This window comes from Sceloporus occidentalis, unplaced genomic scaffold (assembly GCF_023333645.1).
Source record: "Sceloporus occidentalis isolate IW3139 unplaced genomic scaffold, rSceOcc1.0.p SCAF_1, whole genome shotgun sequence".
Classification (NCBI taxonomy): domain Eukaryota; kingdom Metazoa; phylum Chordata; class Lepidosauria; order Squamata; family Phrynosomatidae; genus Sceloporus; species Sceloporus occidentalis.
The window spans coordinates 235,420,369-235,447,953 of NW_028316981.1; the positions used below are offsets into that span (position 1 = coordinate 235,420,369).

The 27,585-nt window shown below is 39.5% G+C and overlaps 2 protein-coding genes across 3 annotated transcripts in view; both read right to left on the reverse strand.

The window, feature by feature from the left end:
• DMRT1 (doublesex and mab-3 related transcription factor 1) overlaps window positions 1-6,531 on the reverse strand; it is a 72,431-nt gene extending 65,900 nt beyond the window's left edge. Inside the window, exon 1 of the mRNA XM_089490255.1 lies at window positions 5,969-6,531. Coding sequence (XP_089346381.1) covers window positions 5,969-6,265 — 297 coding nt within the window. The 5' untranslated portion in view covers window positions 6,266-6,531. The remainder of the gene's footprint in view (window positions 1-5,968) is intronic.
• A 17,615-nt stretch (window positions 6,532-24,146) lies between these two features.
• KANK1 (KN motif and ankyrin repeat domains 1) overlaps window positions 24,147-27,585 on the reverse strand; it is a 71,924-nt gene continuing 68,485 nt past the window's right edge. For both annotated transcript variants that reach the window (XM_089490260.1, XM_089490266.1), the window contains 3 exons: window positions 27,032-27,232; window positions 26,018-26,116; window positions 24,147-25,381 (listed from right to left, as the gene is read on the reverse strand). In XM_089490260.1, the coding sequence (XP_089346386.1) occupies window positions 25,316-25,381; window positions 26,018-26,116; window positions 27,032-27,232 (366 nt within the window). In that variant the 3' untranslated portion in view covers window positions 24,147-25,315. The remainder of the gene's footprint in view (window positions 25,382-26,017; window positions 26,117-27,031; window positions 27,233-27,585) is intronic.

A 27,585-nucleotide genomic window follows, 5' to 3' on the forward strand; every position in this document is an offset into this window, starting at 1 on the left:
GTTTGGCTGCTCCGGGAACGATCCACAGCAAGGAGGGGCGGAGTTTCCCCACCCATGTGTACTGCGCCATATGTTTAGATTTGGGTTGCATCTCCAAGGTATCTCATTATGTATATGCAAATACTCCAAAATCTAAAAAAAACTCCCAAATCCAAAACAATTCTGATCCCAAGTATTTCAGATAAGGAATACTCAACCTGTACAACTACTATAGAAATCTCGGAAAATATTGTGAGCATTTGCTTGGTTCTTCTGGACGGGCCTGTTATAGAAAACAAAAACGGAAGGGCCTTTTTGTTTCTTTTTGTATACAAGGCTAAAGCAGAAGGGCTTTGTAACAGACTAAGAGCATGCAGCCATGGCTGCTAATGTTCACCTCACAATGGGCCTCATTTGGTCATCTGAAGATGCAAATTCAATAAGGGTATATCCGCACTGCAGAAATAATCTAGTTTGACAGCACTTAACTGCTATGGCTCAATGCTGTGGAATTCAGGAAACTGTCGTTGGTTGTTGCACCACAGCAAAACAAACGACAGTTCTCAGAATTCCATAGCATTGAGCTGTGGCAGTTCAAGTGGTGTCAAACTGGATTATATCTGCAGTGTGGGTGCAACCTGAAAGTCTCAACAGGGAAATAATGTCTGCTTATGATTTCCTGGATTGCCAACAGGTTTCCACCCATTCTTTAGAACTGAAGGCCAGGAGGCTTTAGGAGTTTGAAAAAAGTCCCATGAGGCTGCTTATAGCCCATATTAGGCTATACCTCCATTTTAGACTTAGGGCCCGAAAGATGAGCACTATGAGTAGGATCAGCCCATTTTGTACCTCTCTAAGCCACTGCATGTCAGTTATGGAGGTGGATGGTGAAGAGCACCCAAGAGGTGCAGCCCTGAACAGCAAGAGAACAAGCTGTGCTTTCTTTGATACTTTTGCACAGAAGCATGAGAGTGTTGGGTTTTTCCGCCAAAAAAAAAGAAGCAGTAGCATAACATTTGTACCATCTTCTGCACCAGAATGAGGAATGCAATTGAGATATCTATCCTACTGGACTTGTGCCAATCCAGGAGAAACTTCCTAACAATGCAAACCTGACCTAATCCTGATGCACCAGTTTCCTTTGAGCTGGGCACTGCAATGCAAGCAGAAGAGCAGTGCTGGAGTCTGCTAAGTATTCTGGGTCAATAAAGCAGGCACATCAACAGCCCAGGGTCCCTCAAATTCAATCTTGTGAACATTGGAAAAAAGTTACTTTCTGTGAACTACCAACTCCCAGAATCCCCTCCAGTCAATGTTGGCTGAGAAATTCTGCAAGTTGCAATTTAAAAAAAAAAACACAACACAAACTTTTCAATGCTGTTTTCCCCCTTATAAATGTGCTTTGCCAGCTGCATGAGAGGTATTGAGAAGCAGGGAAAGGTTGAGTCCTGTTGTTAAAATAAGAAATGGCAATGGGAAAAAGGTTCAGCTGGCAACTAGATGTTTTAACTCGATTGTTAATTAATGATTTATTGTGCACACACCTAGTAGGAGGCGTTATGAATATTAAGTAATTTTAGGCTGATATGTAATGACCGAAGCTGCAAAAATGAACACATCATGCAAACATCTTTAAATCAGCATCCACATTAGCATATGATGCATGAGAAAAGAACATTCTTATCCCATATAAATCCAACAGAATGTTGGACATGCCTACTTGCAGAAAGCAAGTAATGTTTAGTGTGGCCTGTGCTTGCAATCTAAAAGAGAATCAGTCCTTCCATTAGTCCATGCATTTAAGCCAGGGGTAGGCAACCTGCGGCCCGCGGGCCGGATGCGGCCCAGCGAGGCCTTGGAACCGGCCCCAGCCCGGTCCTGCCGCCGATTGCCGCCGGGGCCTTTGGCGTCTCGCGCGAGGGGCATGGTGGGGCAATTGTCTATAGAAGCCTCATAAACATGCATTTATCTTAACATTTTTTTAAACATCAGCAAATTTTTTCGCGTGTCCTCCATTTTTTATTTAAAAAGTGCCCTCCATTTGAAAATTTTGTCCTACATTTGTCCCGGTTTATTTATGTATTTAATTTTTTAAAAATTATTTAATTATTTATTTTTTGGCTTCGGCCCCCCCAGTTTTCTGAGGGACAGCAACCCGGCCCCCGGCTCAAAAGGGTTGCCTACCCCTGATTTAAGCAATGCAGTTTAGCACAGAGCCTTTAGATTACAATATCCAGAAACTTAGAAATTTCAAGATTAATGCTGGGTGGAAGATGTTGGGTTCAAAATGTCTCTTTCCCAAGAATTAATATACTTCAGGTCAATTAGGCGTAACATTCTTAAAATATGAGACCAAACCCAAACTATCATAATAAGATGTTATGGTTTAAACATACAAACTTCTACACTATACTGGCTCTCTTCTGGGAGTTACAATTCCCAAACCTAACTTTCCTGGGTTTTGTGACTGCAATTAATTAACAATAGGTGACAGCTAATAAAGAATTAACTTTTTAATAAAAGTTAGATACATTATACTGCCAAAAGAACATAAGGAATAGATTAGTTAACTTTAAATTGAGCTGCTAAGGTTGCAACTACAATCCAGATACTACACAGTAACGCTTCTGAAATCAAGGGCAGACAAATAAATTAGTTCAGTTGCGACAATTGCTATTTCAAAGTATTCAGATATGGCACATTTGTATCAACTAGTAAAATCACTCAAAGGATAAATGTTTGGATTTTTTTAAAAAAAGTTTATAATTATTAATAAGACAAAGGACTGGAGCTTAAAATTTTTAAGGTTAAATGGGAAGAAATCCTGTTCAAAACGTAGCTCACTTTACTGAGATGGAAATGAGAGCTCAACTTTCCCCATAAAAACCAATAATTAAAATCCTTCAAATATTAGCCTGCTATTTGTAAAATATTTTTTCCAGACCGTTGTGTAGCATGTCAAGTCATTAAAAGATATTTGGGGGGGGGGGGGTTGCATTAAATCAATTTACAGTATTGATTTAGGGGATTTTTACATGCTAATTTGTAATTCAACTTTTTGACCTATTATTTGCAAAATGATTTCTTTAAACTCTTTGGAAGTAAAATCTGTTAACGTCAGAAAATCAAAGGAAGACGTTGACATATTTGTGCTCATATTAAATTACTGAAGACAGCCTTGGTGCAACAATTCCAAGACCTATAGTTTTTGTTAAGTAAAACTGAACCAAAAAACATTAATTTAAAAAATCTAATTATGACTCAAGTTGTTTTCATTTTATATAATACAGTATTTATTTATTTTATATTTAATCTTGGGAAAAAGATAATGACTTTTCTCCATGACTAAGGCATAAAACAACATTTGTGCTATAAAATTCAATTTTGAAACTTCTGAATGGACATTTTAAGATATCTTCACACAAGGGAAATGAAAATGACAAATCTTGTCAAGCAATTTCTCTGAGGAGTACCCCAGATGTTCTTTTCCAACTTTTTGGTTTAAAATATGTAAACATACTTAAGTGTAATAAGTATATCTCTAGTTTTCTCTATACGCGGTTATAGGAAAATAAGGAGGACCTATTATCAAAATGTTGCTGGTGTCCAAAGCAGACATCATTAATAAGGAGCCAGTTCTTAATATCTTGATAAAATAGATAAGGAGAGAGAAAATTATTCAAAGACAGGTAAGACAGATCGTGAGGGATTTTATTTTAGCCAAAACAATCACAAAAACAACACCTTTTATTTATTTGTTGTTATTTTTAACAACTTTTTGGTTTTAAAAAAACTTAGTGTACTAGATAGACAGATTTTTCTCTATATTAATAGAAATCTTGCAGTAAGCAAGGTGTTCTTCCACACAAGGAGAGTAAGATCTGCTGCAATTCAAATGAGTAAATTTCTGCAGCCTTAGGGCTTTAATCTTGCTAAACTATGCGCATTTGCTTGGGAGTCAACCTCATTGGGATCAAGTGAATTACTTCTATCTCAAGCATGACTGCCCTAATATTCATCACAGGACCCTTTCCTTCTACAAACCAGAACATCCCCTTGAAGAGGTTAGCAAGGAACTCAATAGAAATGTGACAGAAGGTGCATCCACACTGCAGAAATAAATGAGTTTGACACCATTTGCACTGCCACTGACTCTGTCCTACAGAAGGGTGGATTTGGTGAGCTATTCAGAGAGTTCTAGTGCCTCACCAAACTGCAAATCCCAGGATTCTTTAGGATGGAGATATGGCAGTTGAAGCAGTGTCAAACTGCTTCAATTCTGCAGTGTGGATGTAAATAAGCAGGATTTTCCTTATAGCTTTGGGTGAGACCAGGGTGACCAGATATCCTAACCTCTGTGGAGGACTAGCCATTGCAAAATGTAGGACATTACAATAGAACAACTAAAAACACTAAGATAAATGTAAATTCAGGCTTCTTAGTCATGCTCCAAATGGAGGACATTCTGAAATTCCTCCTGGAGAGAAGGTTGAAATGGAGGACATGTCTTGGAAAAGGAGGCTGTTGGGTCACCCTAGGTGGGACTCAGGCTGCATCTGCACTGCAGAAGCAATCTGGTTTGACACCACTTTAACTGCCATGGTTCCATGCTATAGAATTCTGGGGATTACTTTGTTTATCCAAAGTGTACCAGCTTTTGCTTTTTTAAAGAATGTTTAAAATGAAGCATTGATTTCCCATTCTGATTCAGCTAGTTTTGTGAAAAACTCTGGTACTGAATTCTCCAAAGCTTTTGCAACACGAGTGGCAACCCAGTACTGTCTGCTTCTCTGAACTTCCATCTCTGCTCCCATGCTTTAAACCTAAAGAGGCCAATACTGATTTCCGTGTTGACCCTGAAACCAATCTTCTTCATCTGCGCTGTAGAAATAATTCTAGTTTGACACCACTTTAACAGCCATGGCCCAATACTATGGAATTCTAGGGACTCTTTTTTTTTTATCCAAAGTGTACAAGGTTGTGCTGAAACCTAAACATTTTTTTAGATACAGCATTGACAGTTTTGAGACTCACTCTGGCACTGGACTCTCCAAAGCTTAGCCCTTTGCAGCCCTGCAGGCACACTACTGTCTGCTTTTCTCAATTTCTATCTCTGCTCCCATGTTCAGAAAACCCCAAGACACCAACACTTTTTTTTTCCTGTGTAGCCCCTGAAACCTGTCTAAGGCTCCGTCCACACTGCAGAAATAATTCCAGTTTGACACTGCTTTAGCTGCTTTTATTTAAGACTCTGAGCCTGAGGACAGGGCATTGTGAAATTAACCATTTGTAAGCCACTTTGAGTGCATTTTTAAGAGTGGGGTATAAATACAATCAATGATGATGATGATGATGATAGCCATGCCTCCATGCTATGGAATCCTAATAATAATTTTTACTTTGCTTATTTATTTCAAGGATTTAGATCCTGCTTTTCTCCCACAATGGGACTCATATAATAATAATAATAATAGCCATACCTCCATACTTTGGAATACTAAACATACTTTTTTTTATTTAATTAACTTATTTCAAGGACTTCTAGCCTGCATTTCTCCCACAATGTGACTCTAATAATAATAATAACAGTAGTAGTAGTCATGCCTCCATGCTATGGATTCCTGGGAATTGCAATAATAATAATAATAATAATAATAATAATAATAATAATAATAATAATAATAATAGGAGTCCTCATGCCTGCATACTATGGATTCCTATAAATAATAATAATAATAATAATAATAATAATAGGAGCCCTGTCTTCCATGCTATGGATTCCTGGGGACTGCAGTGTGTTGGGGGCACTAGTGCTCTGTGGCAGAGAGCTGGGTAACTGTCACCCCTCCCCCCAAAGCACCCCCATGGGCAGAATGCCCCAGCATCAATGCTGGAGCCCTGGCACTGCCCAAGCTGAGAGTGAGGCTGGTGCTGCTGCAGAGTGCCCTCCAGCTGCGCAGGGGCTGCCTAGTGTGTCCCTGTCTCTCACCTGGGCAGCCATGACCCTCTGCCTCTCTGCGATGAGGCTGCACTTCTTGCACTGGCAGTCCCTCCACATGCAGAAGCGCTTGTGGCCCTTCAGGGGCGAGGAGTAGCCGTGGTTCCTGCAGCGGGCGCATTTGGGCAGCCGGGGGCACTTCTTGGCTGCAGGGGCCCCAGGGCTGGAGCCAGGGCCAGATGCCTTCCCAAAGGAGCCCATCTTGGAGCCCCCTTGGCTGCTGCTGCTGCTGCTGGGCTCCGAGGAAGAAGCCGAGGAAGGCTTGTGCAAAGAGGCATCGTTGGGCATCCCCTCTCTCTCTGGTCCTTGCAAAAAGTGGCTTGGTTTGAAGGGCCCCCAAGTAGCCCAGGAGGGATGATGGGGACTTTGGCACCCTCTTTGCAAAGGGACTTTGCCTGGGCACCCTTTGCAAGCAGCTCTGCACAAGGAAGAAGAAATAAAGGAGGCACACAGAAACTTTTCTGCAACTTGGAAAGGATGCCCACTTGTGGGGTGGGAAAAGGAAAGGGGGCAGGCTCCTCCTCCTCCTCTCCTCCTTCCAGCATGCTCCCAAGGCCTTCCAGCACGTGGGGAAGACACACACATCACAACACTCACAGCTCCTCCTGGCTCTTCCTTGCAAAAAGGTTGGCTCAGGAGTCCAAGGGGTGCCTTGCACTTCTTTTTTTGCAAAGAAGTGTCCCTGCACCCATGCAAGCTTGCATGCATGCAACTTGTTATGCAAATGCAATGCACACACCTTGTTATGCAATGCACCTTGTTATGGAATTCAGTGCACACACCTTATGCAATGCATGCACCCTGATATGAAATTCATTTCATGCACCTTGTTATGCAGTGCATGCACTTTGTTAATGCAATACAATGCATGCATGGTTGCAAGGAAGGTCATATGCATGCAGGGGAGCACAGTAGAGGGCCTTATCACAAAGGAGGACAAGGGGGAGGAAAATGGAGGACAGGACCAAAGGGAAGCTAGAACACACTCCTAGAAATATGAATCCATGCTTCTTAAGTCAGAATGGAGGACGTTTTGGAAGTCCTCCTGGGGCAGGAGGTTGACATTGAGGACACATTTGGGGGGAAAGAGGACCTCCCCCTGGTCACCCTGGATGCATGCAAAGCCTCCCACTTTTAAACCACTTTTTTTTTTTGCAGGAAGAGAAACGAAACTAAAGAAAGGAGCAAAGGCCTCCAAAAAGTGTGACCAGGCATGTCCTCCTTTTCCCGGGCTTGTCCTACATTTCAGCCTTCTGTCCAGGAGGAATTGCAAAGTATAAATATAAATTTGTATTTGTATAAATATAAGTATAAATTGTAAATAAATGTTGAGCAGTGCTAAAAAGCACAACGCCAATTGTGGTTGCAGCACAAGGGACAAATAGATCATTCAAGGGCTTGTTGCTCATAGTCATAAAGTACCATTTTAAGCCCTTGCCTTGCTCAGAATTCTGTAAGAACATTGCAAGCCAACAAGGCATTTTAGGGAAGAGAGGTTCACTGGAAAAATAGGGTTGAGTATATAATAAAATACACAAAAGCTGCATCCACACTGTAGAAATAATCCGGGTTGACACCACTTTAGCTGCCCTGGCTCAATGCTATGGAATTCCAGGGGTTGTAGTTTCTTGGGGCATTCCATAGCAGAGCCAGAGTAGTTGGTGTCAAACTGGATTATTTCTACAGTACGGATGCAGCCTATATGTAATCACTGCAAATAAACCATATGGAATTCATTTATATTAATGTGCCACTCCCTGCCTCTGTTTCTTCAGCATCACCCACTTCCACCTAAGATGAATTTTAAGTGGGAGGAGGGAGGATGATACACCGTTGTTGTTGTTGTTGTTGTTGTTGTTGTTGTTGTTGTGTGCCTTCAAGTCATTTCCGACATATGGCAACCTTAAGGCAAACCTGTCATAGGGTTTTCCTGGCAAGTTTGTTTAGAGGAGGTTTGCCACTGCCATCCTCTGAAATTGAGAGAATGTGACTTGCCCAAAGTCACCCAGTGGGTTTCCATGGCCTAACCGGGATTCGAACCCTGGTCTCCAGATTCCTAGTCCAACACTCAAACCACTACTCTCAGGAAGGACAAATCATACTTTACTCCTGTTACTCATTTGGTCCAACAGGTTTTTGAAAACCAGGGCTGCATCTGCACTGCAGAAATAGTCCAGTTTTACACCACTTTAACTGCCACAGGTCAATGCTATGGAATTCTGGGAACTGTAGTTTGTTGTGGCACCAGAGCTCAATCTACAGTTTCCAATATCCCATAGCAATGAGCCTTGGTAGTTAAAAGTCGTGTCAAACCGGATTATTTCCGCAGTGCAGATGCAGCCCTTGGGGGGGGGGACTGTTTGCCAGTGATAGAAGTGGGATGAAAGTGAAACAGATCCTCTTCCAACTCTCAGGGCAGAAGAAAAATAAAATCTTATTGGTTTCCTCCAGTTTATGAATCCTATCTTCTTCTCTGCTCTGCGAAAACAATTGTGTAGTAAAGAAGAATGTGCTTTAGTTTCTAAGAGAGAGAAAAACCCTACCGAAACATCTTGTGAATATGGTTAATGTTGTGTGGAACACAAGAAACAACCATTTTAATTTGAATAATAATTCCTAGCTACGTGGTGGCTGTTTAATTCAAAGGGCCAGAGGGATACACAGCTTCCTATTCGGAGGAAGAGAGAAACAGAGCTATTAAAGATGAACATTATCAATTGCTGACTGTCATATCTTCATAGAAACCTCTCCCACACTAGGAGATGGGAGTTGGGCAGAGGAATGGGGAAAATGTTAACATTTCGTGTACAGTATGTGTTGTGGTGACATTGTTATACAGGCCCAGGAAATACAAAACACAATTTCTATTTCCCTTTTATAGGTATATGGATTGGTGGCCAGCTTTCCTGTCTTGAAGGAAGAGAACTTTTTCATCTGAAGTTAAATGTGAATGTATTGGACCTCCTTGGCAATTTTCATTTAAATCAGGGATAGGAATCCTGCAATTCTATAGCCAGCAGTACTATACTTGGGGGATGTTGGGAATTGTAGTCCAACAAAATCTGGAGGATTGTACACTTCTCACTTTTGACTTACATATAGATTATTCTTGAGAGCACAAGGGTCACTGTTTTTACTCAGTTCTGCCATACATATGTACCCCAGCAAACAAAGCAGATGTGTTCCTGGACATTACTTCTTTAATAGAAAATCTGGTGCCAGAGGCAGAAATAATATGGAAACAGTAAGGGTAGGGTCCAGTGCCACAAAAAAGAGCAGTTCAACATGTTTCAGGGAATATTTTATTGAAAACTAACCGCATGCACCTGTGAAATATACCAAATCAGATAAGCCTTGTATAAGTAAACAAAACATTTTGATCCTTCTAGAGACGCTTTTAAAGACATCTTTCAAAATGCATCTGTTGTTGTCATGTGCCTTCAAGTTGTTTCCAAGTTATGGGGACCCTAAGGCAAACCTATCCATTGTCATCCTTTGAGGCTGAGAGAAGGTGACTTGCCGAAAGTCACCCAGTGGGTTTACCTGGCCAAGCCAGGATTTGAACCTTGGCCTCCAGGGTCATATTCAACACTCAAACCACTACCCCACACTGGTTCCCATGTATCTAAATGTGACTTTTTATTTCAAAAAGTTATATTTTTCTTATGATTCTGTTTTAGTGGCTAAATGTATTGATACATGCTTTTTTAATGCTAGGGTTTGGCATGCTTATTATCTGTTCTCCTCTTTTCCCTGTTGTTCTGTTCACATAAATGATTCTGGAGGCAGCTGCTGTTTACCTTGCCTGTTGTAGGGAGGCACACACAACTTCAGCAGTTTGACTAAAGTAGAATTCCATTCTTTCTTCTTCTTTTTAAATAATCTTTATTCAAAGTTTCAACAAATATACAAGCATATATATAATTAAAAACATCATAAAAACATCCACACCCACATCAATTCATTCATAATAACATCAATTACATTATCTTCCTATCACATCATCATCAATGTCAATGTCAATTATACCTAATTTCATCTCCTTTAATGGTTATTTATGCCTCTCTCTATATACTATCTTACATATCCTTCCCCATCCCCTTTTCTTACATATGATTCTCTATTTCATATCCCATCTATCTTTCTGTCTTGCCTTTCTATCTTCCCCACCATTATCCATTTCCATTCTTACCCATCCCATATCCCTTCTTAGTTTAGTGTATTCCTTCCTTCCTTCCTTCCTTCCTTCCTTCCTTCCTTCCTTCCTTGATACTTTCTTCCTCTCCCATGACTTTCCTCTAATTACTCCTTCCTTCCTCCACTTATACAGGTATCCTCTGCTGCCACAACAAACTAGCTTGCAGAATTCCATAGCATTGAGCCATGGCAGTTAAAGTGGTGTCAAACTGGATTATTTCTGCAGTGTGGATATGACACAAGTGGTGCTGAAGCCATTTGCGGCAATGAGTGAGACATTTTTGGTACAACAATTTCTGCTGCCCTGTGTGACTAGTGGAACTGCTGGATATCAGAAAGCTATAACACAAAGGGAAAGTGTGACAACCATTGATTTTCCTGGGCAAGAGGAAAAGTGTATACAGGTCTGCGGAGCCATTCTGCAGATAATAGCAGTAAATAAGTAAAGAAAAGACTAGTAGATAATTCCTACTCCCTGTCAAAAATGTTCAAAGTAATCCCATACCCTCCAACATTTCACAGATGAAAATTGTGGACCCATGGCCAAGCAACATCAGTATGGTCAAAATGAGAAAAGTTATTAATGAGGAAGAACACACAAGCGGGAAGGGTTGCAGCAGTTTGTTTTTGCCTCAGCTGACTGGGAAGGGTAAGATTCCTCCCTTTTTTCTGCTTCCTCCAACACTGAGTTAAGTTAATTGAGTTCAAACTTTTTTTGCATTGTAAACTCAGTTTGTAGCGTTTGAAATAAGCTGAGGACGAAGGGAGAAAATGGGGTAAAAGCAGTTGAAAGGTGGGATACCAGAGGGTTAATCGGGGCAGTCTCTGCCAAAAGAAAACAGTTGGAGAGTATGCAATCCAAAACATACTTAATTGGAAGTGAGTCCTCCAGAGTCCAATGAGGTTTACTCTGTGCTGGTTGCAATCTGTGTTTAAGATTGTAACTTTTGAATTACTTTTCAGAAAAGATGTTAAATTGCTTTGTTGAATGTTTGAATCCTTCTCCCTAACATGAATGCATAGAACAGTCCTAAGCATATTTTCCTGGAAGCCCCTCCAGTGTTCAGGGGGCTTTACTCTCTATTGCTTGTGTTTAGGATTTGAATGAGCTTGGAGAAGAAATGCTAACATTTATTTTCTAAGAAATGTGTTTTTCTCTGATGTCAGTACAGCATCTTTTAAAAACTTTTTATACCCTGCCTTTTTGTGTATGCAAAGCAGCTCTCAACTTTGTTTTTGCCTTTTTGAAAAGGAAATACAGTACAACATTAAAGGGGGGGAGGGGGGGAGAAGGATAAAATGTGAATGCTTCAGTACTTCCAGAAGTTCCAAATCAACATTCAGTTGCAAGATGGCAGGCTTGCCTCCAGCAGAATTTGCTGCTCTAGCAAAAATGGTGCTCTAGGGACAGGGACTATATATCTCCAGGGCTGCATTTATTTATGGGAAGAGGAGAATTCAAAGTAATTTGAATTAAAACAGTCAAATTTGAAGAACTAGTATTTGAAATAAAACCCCACTTTTGAGTATGACGTGTGACAGCAATCATAACTACTCAGTAATGTTGAGAGGGAAAAAGTGATCTTCACATCTTTGGAACACATTTTCTCAGGATGCAACCCATTGCAAAGCAATTAATTTCAATAACTAATATTAATTAATTCAGATAACTAATTTCAATTTAGTACAATGCCCATAAATCGACACAGTATCCAGTTATAGTATAAACATGTGCAAATCACCAAATTAGAGCCAATGCACCAACAATTAAATGTATGGATTACTCAGTATTATAGCGAGACACTCTGAGCCCTATGGGGAGAAAAGCAGTAAATAAATAAATGTAGTGCCTAACACAAGGGTGGGTAAAATGTGCCTCACGGGTTGCATGTGGTTCCCTAGGGCTTTTTTGTAGCCTCTTCTGGAGTCCTTTCCCCAGTGTCCCTAAAAGCACTGTTTTTTCCCCATTCCAAAGTGGAATTTTACCACCTCTGAGTATTCCCTGCCTAGGTCTGCATCTGCACTGCAAAATTAAATCAATTTGACACCGCTTTAACTGCCAAGACTCAGTACTATGTAATTCTGGAATTTGTAGTGAGATATTTAGTCTTCCCTGCCAAAGAGCTCTGGTGCTACAAAAAAAATACAGATCCCAGGATTTCATAAAATGCTGCCATGACAGTTAAAGTGGAGTCAAACTGCATTAATTCTGCAGTGTGGCAGAAGCCTAGGACAAACCTTTCCATTGGAGGCATATTATCTGTGCCTGACTCCAGGCACTGTGTGTGTCTCCAGTAAATTTTCTCAGAGGCATGATCAACCACATGCTAGCTTTTCTGTCTACCTTAGTAATAAGGAAAGAGAGGAAAAGTGCAGATGTCTTGGTTTTTCCTGACACACAGCATTGTGTTTGATGTGAAGACCTGGCAGCACCACACCTTTGTAGGCTGTAGTATTCATCAGTTGTTGCTGACTTCATTTATATCCTGGCTTTCCCATGAGAACTAGGATTCAAAACAATTTACAATATCTGTGTGTGTGTGTATCTTTTGCACTGCAGAATTTCAGAGCCAATATGGAAACTGCATCAAATAAGATTAGTATTATTATTATTTTCTTATATCCCGCCTTTCTCCTAATATAGGGACTCAAGGCGGCGAACAGCAGATTTAAAATAAGATGCTTAATATAGAGGAAACTGATTATACAAATAGATAACTGTGGTCCCCATTGCTGTCAAAACAACAGCTATTGTCACCTTTCTTTCTTTTCTTTTCTTTTCTTTTCTTTTCTTTTCTTTTCTTTTCTTTTCTTTTTTTTTGTTCTATTTGCTGGTATTTCTACCCAAAGGGAGAAAGGTGCTAATTATTAATGGATCATGAGCTGAAGGTCAGTTTTTTTCTTTCTGTTGTTAACACGTTTATTTTATTTTATTTATTTTATTTGAGAATCAAAACAAACGCAACAGCCTATTCTGGATGGGGGATTTTGGGAGCTGCAGTCCAACACATTTAGAAGACACCAGACTGGGCAAGACTGGACTAAGCAGCATTGACTGCTTCCAAGTTGCAGCTTCTTTTAATTAATTTGAGAACTATTAGACATGGATACTGAACAGTGCAGTTTGTTTTAGACATGTATCTATCTGAGTAATTACATACTATTAATACAGATATTGTTAAAGAAAATAAAAATTTTGAGAGCCTTTACACAGGCCAGTTTTTTTTAATGGGGGCACCTGGAATTAACATAATAAAACACCTATAATTTGAATCTTCTATTAAATAATTACTCAGTTAATCAACACAGTTAATTGTATCATGTTTCCAAAGGCCTGCTTTCTACAAGACTTGTTAAAGGGTAGGCAGAAGCAACCCTCCTATTACTCCGCACTGATCTTCCAATTCATTTTCGGTGCACTAAAAAAATTAATTGGACCAGTGACTTAGAACATTGAGGGCCGCTGCATGACCCATTAAACTGACATTCTGAACATTTGTAATTCACAATACAAGACTGATAGAATCCTATATGCACTCTATATGTTTGCAGCCTTTTATCATGGATTAGCACTGGTACATAGAAGGCCTCCTGATTAGAATGTCACCATCAATTGAGAGAGAAGACAACCGTAATGGAGCCAGATTTGATAAACTGGTAGACTGTGACAAAGGAAGCTTGGGTCTTTTCAAAGAGGCTATGTAATTAATTGCTATCTTTTTATTTATGATACTTAATTTCTTATTGGATACAGCCACTTTTCCACTGTGGGGGGACAAGGTCAGAAATAAGTAGATTGCTTCAAGTGATTAAGCAAATGCTTTCCTCTCTCTCTCTCTCTCTCTCTCTCTCTCTCTTTAAATGCTATTCATTCAGTTATGGAATATTCTTGGCTTGGAAAACTCATCCTATGTATGTAACAGCCAAGTTCTTTCTCGGGTAAAGAAGGGGGCATTTTAGAGATAGCCTTCCTTGCCTTAGTCAGTTCTTGTGTGATCTTACACACAAAAAGTAGCATGAGAAAGAATGAATGAGTCATGAGCAAATATTCCACTGGGGCACATAGGAATGATTATTTCCACACTTAGTGCAGGACTTGCATTGCAGTTCTATATGGCAGGTTTGACTTAGCATTTCCACTTCTATACCGATTAATAGTGAACTCAGCACTCTCTAAGTGGTTTACAATCTGTAAGCCAATTGCCCCCAACAAGCTGGGGACTCCTTTTATCGACCTACAAAAGGATGGAAGGCTGAGTCAACCTTGGAGCCCTGGGATCGAACTCAAAACGTTGTGGCTGCTGTACTGGCATTTGACCACTGCGCCATGAGGACTCATAAGACATTTTGTTATCCGAAATGTCATACCATTTATAAAAGCTGATCAGACACAGTTCTCTTATGTTCAGCACTAGCCCAGTGGCGAGGCCAGATTGCATAGCTCTGTCTTTCCAGCAATTCACTGACACTCCCTGCGTCTCAACAGCAAAGGTTTCACTGTAATGATGAGTCCTGGCACATGTTGGGTGACTGGACATCCTCCTTCTCCAGGACATGTTCTACATTTCAACCTTTTGTCCAGGAGGAATGTCAAAATTCCCTCCATTTTGAGCATGACTAAGAAGCATGAATTTACAATTATGTTAATGTTTTCAGCTTTTATTTGGTCATGCCTTACAGTTTTCTTAAATGTCCTACATTTTGCGGTGCCTTTTCGTCTTTTGTGGTTATGACATCGTGTCACCCTGGATCCTTGTTGTTGTTGTTGTGTGCCTCTAAGTCATTTTTTACTTATGGTGACCCTAAGGCAAATCTATTACAGTTGGCCTCCTTATGCACAGATTTTTTTTTAATCCATGGATTCAAGCATCCACAGCTTGAAAATATCCCAAAAAAGTATAAATTGCAAATAGAAAACTTTGATTTTCCAATGTAAAATCAAAGACTTTCATGGCCAGCATTCATCAGATGCTGGCTAAACGTAAGAACAAACTCTTCTAGAACATGGCCACATAGCCCCAAAAACCCACAAAAAACTTTGATTTTCCAGTTTATATAAGGAACACCATTTTACTATGCTATTGTATTTAATGGGGCTCGAGCATCCACAGATTTTGTTATCCATGGGGGATCCTAGATCCAACCCCCCCCCCAATAGATAACAAGGGCCCACTGTATAGGGTTTCCTTGGCAAGTTTCTTCAGAGGGGGTTTGCAATTGCCATCCTCTGGGGCTGAGAGAGTGTGACTTGCCCAAGGTCACCCAGTGGGTTTTTATGCTAGAACTGAGAATTAAATCTTGATCACCAGAGTCGTAGTCCAATGCCCAAACCGCTACACTATGCTGTCTCTCCAGAAATCCTTATGTCCTGGTATAAAACTGCAAGCTTGGCCAGCTACTACACCTAGTAAGGGACAATCTCTCCTTGAACATTGCACGTTGCTGGGGGTAGGATAATGGGATGTTGCCTTGCCCTGCTGTCAGAGGAGCTATATTGAGGCAGGCCTGCAGGGAGCCATGGGAAAGAGCAAGCACTACATCGCCTAACTGCTTGCAAGAAGGTCTTCCTCCTTGTGAATAATTGCTACTACAATAGTTATCTTGCCTTTGGGGGCTTTTTGTGGAGCCTATCATTTCTCCACTAGGGGGCAGACCATTCAAGAGAGTGATGTGGAATTGCCATATACTGTACTGTATATTATACTGTATATGGAATTAAAAGTGGGAAATGAGCCTCTCCTTAGGACTCTCAGAACAACTAACATTATTTTGAAAACTGTGTAATTTTTATTATCTCAATTTTGTTTTCATGGCTCAAGCATATTTCACTTTTTTAAATATTTATTTTTATTAAGTTTTTTTTTTTTAAAAAAGCCACAATCCTGCAAACAAGCAAAGAATATTATTATTATGTGGCAGATACAACATTATTCATTTCCATTACAGTTATTTGTTGTGATCTCCAAACATTCTGTATACTTAATTAAAACTGTACAATAAACAATATTATTTAGTTTTGTTGTTTAGGAGATACGATCTGTTGAGAAATGAAATTGGAAATTTTCAGAATAATATCTGTCATCTTTCTGGTTTGTGAGACTTGTTTTTTTTATCATTGGTCCAAAACACCCTGCAGAAATAATCCATTTTGAGACTGCTTTAGCTGCCCTGGCTCATTACTAGGGAATCCTGGGAATTTTATTTGTTTGTTTGTTTGTTTCATTTATATGCCGCCTTCATCCCCAGAGGGACCCAAGGCAGCTCACAGATGAAATATTTAATTGTAGTTTATTGTGGCACCAGAGCTCTTTGACAGAGAAGGCTAAATGTCTCATGAAACCACAGTTCCCAAAATTCCCTAGCACTGCGCCAGGGCTGTTAAATCAGTCTCAAACTGGATCATTTCTGCAGTATGTTTTGGTCCAATAATAAAAAAACAATTTTCACAAACCAGAAAGACATAAGGAAGTTTTTATTTGCTGACATATTTTGATAATTTCCAGTTTCATTTCTCAACAAAGCATATCTCCTAAACAACAACAAAGTAAAACAACAAAGTAAAATAATATCATTTATTGTACAGTTGTATTTTAAGTATACAGTATGTTGTCTACATCCGATTTGTGTCAGTTTCTTTTGTGTAACGTCAGTGTTTCTACCAACTATATTTCACTTTTGAGAATGTGTGTCTGTGTATTATAAATAGGCGTCAATTGATGCATTTCTGGATTTTTAAAAAGCTTTTTTTATTATTTTCTTCCTGGGACCACTATTGTTTACTTTTTCTGAAATGGAGGATATCACTGCTGTCTTAAAGTCTATGTTTTGGTTACAGTAAGTGCAGGATCCCCTCTTTTTCTCTCACCCTGCATTAAACAGAATGAGACGGTTAGTTTAAGCAGCTGGTTTGGGAAAAGGGCAGAAAATTGTTGGTCATGTTATTTAAAATTTGTTATTTTATGGAGTTTTTGCCTCGGCTAACTATGCACACTGACTTGATGTGGGGTTGTGCTGTAGGACGGCATGTGGTTGTCCAACTGACAGAAGAAGAAGACCCCAAAACAACACAGCTTCATTGCTCCTCTGCCTGGGACAGCAATATATCTTATGTCAACAGTTGCCAAAGAGAAAATTGGAGCAGCCTCCTGTACATTTAATATCAGTCAGCCACAATTTATTATGGTCCTTAGACCCAAAATTTAAGCATTCAGTCAAAATGTGCATGTCATGAAATTCCCCATACAAGTTCAAGAATCACAGAAGTTGCTCAAGTCTAACTGTCCCTTTGTACATAGAGGGTTTGTACATTTAATGGTGTTGCTTGTCACACAATCAAGTGCAGGTTGAGTTTCCCTTTTCTGGAAATCTGAAATTAAAAATACTCCAAAATTATCCTCACCGGTGGCTGAGATAGTGATACCTTTAAAAATAATAATTAATAATATTTTTTTGTTTTATTTCTATACCGCTATTCCAAAGATCATAGCGGTGAACAGCAAGTAAGCTAATTAGCAAGTAAGCTAATTTGCCCCCAACAGTCTGGGTACTCATTTTAGCGACCTCGGAAGGATGCAAGCCTGAGTCGAGCTTGGGCCCTTTTGCTGGTCTTGGACTCGCAACCTTGTGGTTTTGAGCGAATCGCTGCAGTACAGGCATTTTGTTTTCTGATGGTTCAATGTACACAACCTTCGTTTCATGTGCAAAATTATTTTAAAATATTGTGTACACAATTACCTTCAGGCAGGGTGACTGAAGTCATAACCTCAAAGAAGGATGAGGCTCTACAAAATGTAGGACACTCCAGAAAAATGTAAGGCATGACCAAATATAAGCTGAAAACATTAATATGAATGTAAATTCATGCATCTTATTCATGTTCACGATGGGGGGACATTTTGAAATTCCTCCTGGAATTGTAGGACATGTCTTGGAAAAGGCGGTTGTCCTGCCTCCAGGCTATTTGTTATAAAATGTATGTGAAACATAAATGAATGCCATGTTTAGACTTGGTCCTATTTCCAAGCTAATTCATTATGTATATGCAAATATTCCAAAATTTAAAAAAATGTAAAACGTCCAAAAATCCCAAGGGTTTTGGATAAAGGATACTCACTCTGTAGTAAGCAACACCTCCTGAAATTCTTATTTCTGCTTAATCCTTAAAGGCACAGGAGCCTTCTCCAGTTTTCACTATGGCCACCCTAGTGTCCACCTCAATGGCCTATATATAGTTATGCTTTATTGGCTTGTTTAGGGCTATCATAGTGATCCACAGTTGATTACTTCATTTCAAATTAATGTGGGGGGAGGGTGTTGGCAGTATTTCCTCTTTTAGTTACAGTTCTTTTAAATATTGTTGTTCATTTTCTAATTGTAGGTGATGATATTGCTATGTGAATGATAGATTTTTGACAGATTCGTGTAAGTTTGCTTGTGCTTATTTAAGAAATATCAACTGTGGTACCAAGGAAGCCTTTACGTCAAAATGCATTTGATATGTTTTACATATGATTGTTTTTTATGCTATGCCTTTGAGTGATATAATAATTTGGTGATGGTGATGGTGGTGATTATCAAATTGCTTTGTGTTTTGTACATGTAAATTAATTTTGTTTATTTTTATTACAATATATATTTTAATTTGCCAATCTGTTAATCAAACGTTACAGTAAAATCAGTTGTGCACTAAACTCTGAAAAATAAACTATTGCATAGCAACATGTTTAGAATTGGTTCTTGTATTGCTTTATGAGGTTAAAGAGTCACAGAATGGTTGGGCTTGACTAGATTCCAAGGATCATATAGCCTAGCCCTTTGCTGATGCAATCATCATCATCATCATCATCATCATCATCATCATCATCATCCACCTTAGCTAAAGCCTGCTAGATGGCTGTTCACCACTTCTAAGGAAGTGCATTCCACTGCCAGACAACTCTGAATCCAATAACATCAAAAATCCACCAGTGATACCTTTATTGGCCAACCAAAATGCACACTATACATGTTGCCAGCTTTCGAAGCTCCATTGGCTTCTTCATCAGGTAATGTGTTAAAAACTATACAGGAAATTATTTATTATGATTGGATTTGCTATATGGCCAACACGGCTACCCCTGGATGTTTTCTGGATTTGAAGATACCGCATTATAGCCGCAAGAGAGGAATCCTAAAGAGAGAGCCAGTAGACTGGGACCTTATTATTTGAGGTTTCTACTACCAACAAAGATAAAGAATCCCTCCCCTTAAATTTGGACTGGATTGGCATATTTTACTTTTACACCACCTAAAGTGTACCTTATGCAAAAGCATGAAGGCTTCTTGACAAACCAGTATAATTTTGTAAACATTATTATTATTATTATTATTATTATTATTATTATTATTATTATTTCTCTGATGAAGAAGCCAATGGAACTGCAAAAGCTTGCATGGTGTATTTTGTACATTTTGATTAAGGTATCATTCTTTTGTGTATTTTGTATTTTATTTTAATATACTGTTATCAATATACTAACTATTCTCTGTTTTTGGTATATCATACCAGAAGGTGTCTCCCTTCTCCTTGAGAAAATGGCAGGTGCCGCCTGATGAGACTGTTGGATGTAGATTGATAGGCTGAACAAATCTAAAGTGTCAGGCTGTAGCTAAGAGATGCACAATGACTGTGGCAGTGTTTATCAGTAACCCAAGATCAGTGATAACGTTATAGGAAATCTTTTAGCAATAGTCTGCACCAGATTACTTTTCTCTACTTCATTACTATATCACAGAGATTAGATAGATATATTGCTGTGCTCTGTGTCATTTGCTGTCCTTCACATACTCCGCCGGTATTAAATCTTTCTTTGACTTTATAATTTTTCAGCTATATGTGAGTTGTAAATGCACTATTAAAATATATACATTGCACTGAAAGGGGAAGGGCTTGGCTCTTCTGAATAAGTTTGTATTGATTTCAACCTACGCATCAATTAGGATTTTTGCAGCACCTTGCATGATAGAGGGGCCTCTACAGTTTTACATTTGTTGTTGTTGTGTGCCTTCAAGTTGTTTCCTACTTATGACCCTAAAGCAATGTTTTTTTCTTGGCAAGATTTTTTCAGAGAGGGTTTGCCTGTGCCTTCCTCAGGCTGAGTGTGACTTTGCCCAAGGTCACCCAGTGAGTCTCCACATGGCTAAGTGGAGATTTAAACTCTGGTCTCCAGAATTGCCGTCCAACCCTCAAAACTATTACACTACATTAGCTCACAGTTTTCCATCCCATACTTTTATTTGTAAGAAGACTTGAGAAGTAGGTTAGAAGGATACCTTGTCCTGCTTAAGGCTACCTCATGGAGCTTCATGGTGGTGTGATGATTTGTACTAGGGAAACAGCCTGATACCTACAGAGCAGCAGCACCTGTCCACTAAATTATGATCATAATTTTGATTTTCCATCCAATCCATGATTTTTCTACAATTCTAAAGACTTTGATTTCATTTCCATGACAAATCAGTCATAAAACACACTCACACACAAACACACACATGCATATGTGTCTTCAAGGCACCTGTCAACTTCTGGTGACCCCATGAATTTCATAGGGTTTTCTTAGTCAAAGAATACTCAGAGGTGGTTTTGCCAGTTCTCTCCTCTGAAAAAGAGCCTACAGCACCTGGTTGGTGGTTCTGTCCAGGTTCTAAACAGAGCTGACCCTGCTTAGCTTCCAAGAACAGATGGAGATCTAGTGCCTATAGGATATTTGGGCAAACAGCACACACACAGAGCCCAATTTGGGCAGATACACATAAATCTTTTGTTCCACATAGATGGATTATTGATTACGGACAATTTAACACATACAAGGCTTTGCATAGAGATTATCACTCAGCAAAAAATCTGTATGGCTGATAATTTGTTACAATGGGAGTGGGTAACTGTGGTCCTCCATATGTTATTAGACTGCAGCTTTCACTGGTCCTAGCAAAGACTGGCAACAGATGTTTAAGAATTCCATTGGAAGGATATACAGCTTTCAGAATCCTTGTTAACATGGCCACTGTTTTTTTTAACTTGAGAGTTATAATCCAGCAGCAGAGGGCAATAGTTGCCCACTCCTATATTATATAGTAATTTTTGGAATTGCAGATCTTGGAATTGGAGACTATTCATGTTTTCATGTTCTTTCCAATTCAGGTACTTAAAATTTATCAAGGTTTGAAAGATCATTACATTGTTGTTGTGTGCTTTCAAGTTGTTTCCGATTTACGTTGACCTTAACGCCAAATTATCATGGGGGTTTCTTGTCAAGACTTGTTCAGAGAAGGTTTGCATTTGCCTTCCTCTGAGAGGCAGGGGGAGTGTGACTTGCCCAAAGTCACCCAGTGGGTTTCCCTGGTTGACCAGGGATTCAAACCCTGGTCTCCAAATTCATAGTGCAACACTAAAACTACTAAATCATACTGGCTTCAGTCCTAAGGATATCTGTCTTTGCAAATTATGAAGAGAGACAGTTTGGCTTTTGGAATGCTATTTGAACTACTATCCTGGCCAACAAAATTCAGTGAAGATTTTACTTTACATGTAAGCATGTTTTAGTAAAGAGGGTGGGCAGCAATTGAGGGCACTGTGTGTGTCAAAGCTTTGATATATACTTACATTCAAGTGACCTATGCCAAATAGGAAATTCAGATGCCCTGGCACTGGAGATGATGCGGTTTAGCTAGTTCCCTACATTATAATCCTCAATACTTCTGCTTTTTATATGATCAGCAGGCTTGAAAATTGCTGCCAGACTAAATAAGCAAGCAGACCAACATGGGATTAGCAATTTTCCTTATGGCAGGAAGTTCAGCTAAGTGGTTTCTGGCTACAAATCCATTCTAAATAAAGTACTGTACCCTTCTCAGTACAACAGAAAATAGAAAGCTGCCTCTGTTCCAGATAGTGTCAGGTTTCCCATCATTTTATGGTGAATGTGCACCTGTTTTGCTGGAGGGTGAAAGGCTCCAGTTCCTATCTCCTTAGTATACAGTTACTTAAAGGTGGATACAGACAGTCATTTACCGTACAATAAGTGCATGTATCACCATTGTATTGCCTCAATCAAGAACCTCTCCAGATTTCTGTCCAAGTACTGAAATACGATAAAAGTCTCATCACTTGACTGGACATACATACAGATAGTTAGCTTCCCAAGTAACCTGCTACTTATTCTCCTTTCTGAACACCAGAAGCCTTTTTGGCTGAAGGATGGGGTATAAATACTCTAAATAAATAAAATAACAAATAAACAGACACTAGTTTTGATCAGCTGTGGGATGTTGCTCACCTGAATGGACTTTGGCAAGGCCCAAATGGTTACCTAATGGTGCTCTGATGCATTGTTCCATTGCTCACTCATGTGTCTCATGTTTCTCTGTATTCGGAGTACAGTTTGTAAACTGCTTTACCAAGGCAATTCTTGTGGCTCGTTCTTACCTCCATTCTCTTCAGCTATAGTCACTGCACTTGTTTTGCCTTTTTATTACATGCAATTAAATTGCAGAATTGCTTCACCAGATTAAAGCTGGAATTCTGTTAGGGACATACGCATGTGTAACTAACTATTCCTTATGTTTGCCAATGTCCTTTTTTGGGTGTGCAAGTGTTGGTATTTCCTCCCTTCCTCTGCAGTGCACCTCCCTGCTTACTTTCCATGCTTCACAATGAGAAGGCAGGCTCTGGAAAGCGTCTGGTTACCTCCTCATAACCAGATGCATAGTGAAGGCCATCAGTGCAGATACGCAAGGTCTTCCAGGGCGCTTCTGTAATCACTGTGCATCTGGCTATGGAAAGGTAGCCAGATGGTTCTCTAATCCTGCTTACGTGCTGTGAAACACAGAATGTTAATTCGAGAGGCTTCGAGGGCTTTACAGTAACTTACACAGGACAGGGAATGGATGTATCGCTCAGAGTAGCATAGGTCCTTGCAATCATCAGTCAGCATCATAAGTGCTAAGTCACTGTGTCCCTATTGACTCTGACGATCGCAAGGTCCCGACAATTTGGCAGTTTGAGATCCAAGCACCGCATGACGGAGTGAGCTCCCATCACTAGTCCCAGCTTCTGCCAACCTAGCGGTTCGAAAGCATGTAAATGCAAGTAAATAGGTACCACTTCGGTGGGAAGGTAACAGCGTGCTGTGTAGCCATGCTGGCCACATGACCAGTCTTTGATAATGCTGGCTTCTTCAGCTTAGTAATGGGGATGAGCCTTGCCCTCTACATTCAAACACGACTTGATAATCACCTCAAAGGGGAAATCTTATCTTTACTTTTAGCTTTTAGCATAGGTCTGCAAGTGGACATTCATGCTGCACTGCGGGGATCTTAGACTGAGGCCAATGAACCAATTGACTAAGCTGAAGCAAGCAGATTTTTGCTTTTATCTGTATTCTTATAATCCCATCAAAATCAATGGAATATATTAAAATATGCTTTGGGCAAGACTGTTAGAAGTGTCTTAAAATTAACTTGTTAATATAATGGAAATATTTTCTTTAATCCAAAGTGAAATAAACCCAGAATGACATTCACTCTGAGGAGCACAATCTTAGAAAACAAAGTCTTGTTTCATTTTAGGTTCTCTTGAAATTCAAGTTCCTAGCCCTCAAAGTTAATGAAGTTGCAATTTGTGCTAAAGACTGACTTTGTTGTGGTTGTTGTTGTTCTGTGCTTTCAAGTCGTTTCCAACTTATGGTGACCCTAAGGTAAACTTATTATGGGCATTTCTTGGCAAGTTTCTTTAGAGGGGGTTTGCCATTGCCATCATCTGAGGCTGAGAATGTTTGACTTGCCCAAGGTTACCCAGCGGGGATTCAAACCCTGGTCTTCAGAGTCATAATCCAACACTCAAACCACTAAACCATATATGATAAATTAACAGAAGTAAAAAGCACATTCTAAACCTTGCTTTCCCAAAGCTACAAAACACAACAAAAGGCAAGAATAAAATAAGGAAATTTTATTTTGAAAATATGGCAAGAGTCTAAGGCACTTCAAACACTTAAATGCATATGACTGAAGTGAACATGACAGAGAAATAAGCATTGCATATATGTGTGTGCATTGCCCATGCACATCCAGAACTACATTTCATTCCAGCAGAGATGAATATTTTGCAATGCATGTCAGAGTTCATGTAGATGACTATTAATAAAAGTCTATTAACAGTTATGTGTAAATATTGTTGTAATTATGTTGGAATAGAAAGTGTCAAAAATACTGACATAATTTTTATATAAAAGCTGTACAAATCGGCAGCAATTTGTTTAACAAGTCCCAGGTTATATAGCAGTCCATCATCCATGGTGAAGCCATCAGTCCACCAGCTGAGATTCCAAAGAGCTAACATCCTCATAAGCAATTGCCACTTTTAGAATTTAAAATAAGCTTTAAAACAAGACTCAAAACCATTGTGGAATGACCTTTATAATAAAAGGGTTCTTGCCAACAATTTCAACAGTAGCAAATATAAATATCTGTAAAGAACATACAGCCAATAAGAATTATCTGGATGGGGGGAGTCCAGTCATAACTGAACAGATAGCTTAAAAACACTTTTATGTTGGTAACAGAAGAGAATATACTACAGTGAAAAAACAAAAACAAAATATTATACCATTTCCTAGAGGCAGAAAAGATGAACAAAATGAAGACTCAAAAGGGCAATAAGATGCCATATGGAGCCCATGTGCAACCAGTCCTTTATGAGCGTTGCCTTTTCCCTGCCCCCACAGCAGGCCTTGTGACAACCAACATACCATGCTCTCATTTTCCTATACTTTATGGTATATCTGTAAGATCCTGCAGCAGCATGGAGTAGCTTGTCCAACCTGTATAGTGACCAAGTACACATAAATGGCCTTGGAGAGCTAGGGGAAGTAGGTACCATCTATTAATCCCCCTGCTCCCATGTACCACTGCTACAAGATCCTGAGTAACGTTGTTAACAAGGACGTTGTCGTAACACTTTTTCTGACTTTAGCTCTATTTGATTTCAGTTTGCTGGTGAGCTTAGGCACAAGGCAATTACATTCAATATCTGTCACTGTAAAACAGTAACCACTAGCAGCTTGGGAGAGGTGACATTAGTGTTTAACAGGCTAACGTTGTGCACTAGCAATCAAATGGGCTTCTATGAGTAGGACTAGGAGATGGCTTCCTTCCGAGCCTTGGCGTGCCCTAAAAAAGAAAAAGGCAGAGGATTGTTAGAAATGGGAAACAATGAAGCTTGTTGCAGAAAGGCAATGAACCCTTCAGTTTACTGAATACTTCTATTGAATTGAGGATCAGTGAAGCTCCAGCAACTATAGCGCAAGCCTGAAGAATTGAAACTTTCACGAGAGGGTGCTTGCCAGGACAAGGTTTCTGCAGTGGCAGATTTGGTGGTAGAAAATAGAAAGAAGAAAGTGTGGTGCAGGGACAATGGTGCATTTTTGCAATAAAAAAGAACAGGAGTACTATGGACTAGAGAAGCCCATAAACACCACAGTAGAGGCAAAAGTGGGGAGTAAGTGTAAATTCTGGCTTTCTTGCTGGTGCCTCTAACCAACTGTATGCATACAATAGCATGACTCTAATAAAGTCTTCTAAAAGAAAATTCCAGAAGCCACAAGAAAAAATTCCAGTTTGGAAATTTATGATGGACAAGGTGAAAGGAGGGAGAAGACTGAAGCAGTCGACACACAAGGTCATTACTGCTCAGTTACTAAACTGGGGGAAGGAAACTGAGTTGCATTTGCATTTGCTCCAAGACACAGAAAGCCTCTCAGGCACTGCACAAACCCAAGATGAGAAACATGTCTATTCTTAACTCACCGGAGACTGAGTTTTGGAAAAGTTTGCATGAGCATAGAGAAGAACAGCGATATCCTTGTGGCCTGCTTCAAGGGCTATTGAAAGTGCTGTGCTCCCATCCTTAAAGTGGGGAGAAGAGAGGGACAGGGAGGGAGAAAGATGGAACAAATATGAGATTTATGCACCACTGAAGGAGGATGCTGTTAAAATTAAACATTTAAAGATGATCTTAATTTCAGCTACAGGTGTTTTTTAAAATAAATCTTTGGCTGTTTATTTCATTTCCTGATTCTATTAATCTATTCTTTAACAACTTTTAGTTTTCAAGAGAAAGATTTATAATCAAGATTACAATAGCCCCATTCAAGCATTCTAAAACCTGAATGTGTCAAACATGAGGACAAGGAGGAACATGCTAGCAGTACCACCCTCCATGGTAATTTCTGGTCAAGTAGGCATATAGAGGAAGGTTTTAAATTCAGAAAGAAACAGTCACATGTCTGCTTTATTCAGGTCTTAGAAAACTCAAATGGTGCTATTGTAAAGTGTATATGTAGCATAACTGTGAATGCAATATGTAAAAAAATACCTAAGTAAGTAAGATTTTATTATCATTGAAAGTCAATGCATAAGTTTTATGTATGAAAACAACTGTCAAGGACTAAGGATTGGCATACCCAGATTTGTTGTGTCAAGTATGGCACTTAAATGCACAAAAGTCAAAGCAGGATTAAAACTGATGTTAGAATTAGCTGAAGATCAATTCTGCTTTTGTTGGCACCCAAATCTTGAATGGTTTGGACTGAACTAGAGGATACACCCTCTGTCTGTCTCCTGCTCCCATTAGAACTCTTATGCACATTAACCCTACTCCTGTAATTCACAACTAAGTAGAATTCACATATTTTAATGCCAGCTAGATTTTGCACAGGTCTAAATCTATCTGGATGTTCCACAGTTTTGTCACAAGGAATATTTCAGCCAACTATGTTCCTGAATCAGATAAGGTATTGACAGTTTGAGGTGGTAACTCACATTGTCCTCCAGTGTGCCATTACATCCAGACTGAGCTAGCAAAAGTTTGACAATCTCAACATGTCCATGCTCACTAGCACACATCAAAGCAGTGGAGCCCTCATCATCTTGGATGTTAACATCTGCACCACAAGCCAGCAGAGCTTTCACCATATCTATTCGCCCATGGCTGACAGCAAGCATCAGAGCAGTTTGGCCAGCCTGCGTACAGAGGAACACACATTATAACAAACATTATAAAATACCAGCATCTATTCATGTTTTGAAGGAAGATTGCCACTGGAGACATTCTTTACCAGTCTGAAGTCTTACTGGTTATTATATAAAATCTGGCTGAATTGTATATCGGCATTCATATGTTTTATGCTTTCAAACTGACTCTGTCTTATGACAACCCTATCCTAAGATTTTATTGGTAAGATTCATATAGAGGAGGTTTGGTTTTGCCTTCCTCTTGAGGCTTTGAGAGTATGACTTGCCCCAGGTCATCCAGTGGGTTTCCACAATTAGGGATTTGAATCCTGGACTCCCAGAGTCCTGGTACAGCACTCATT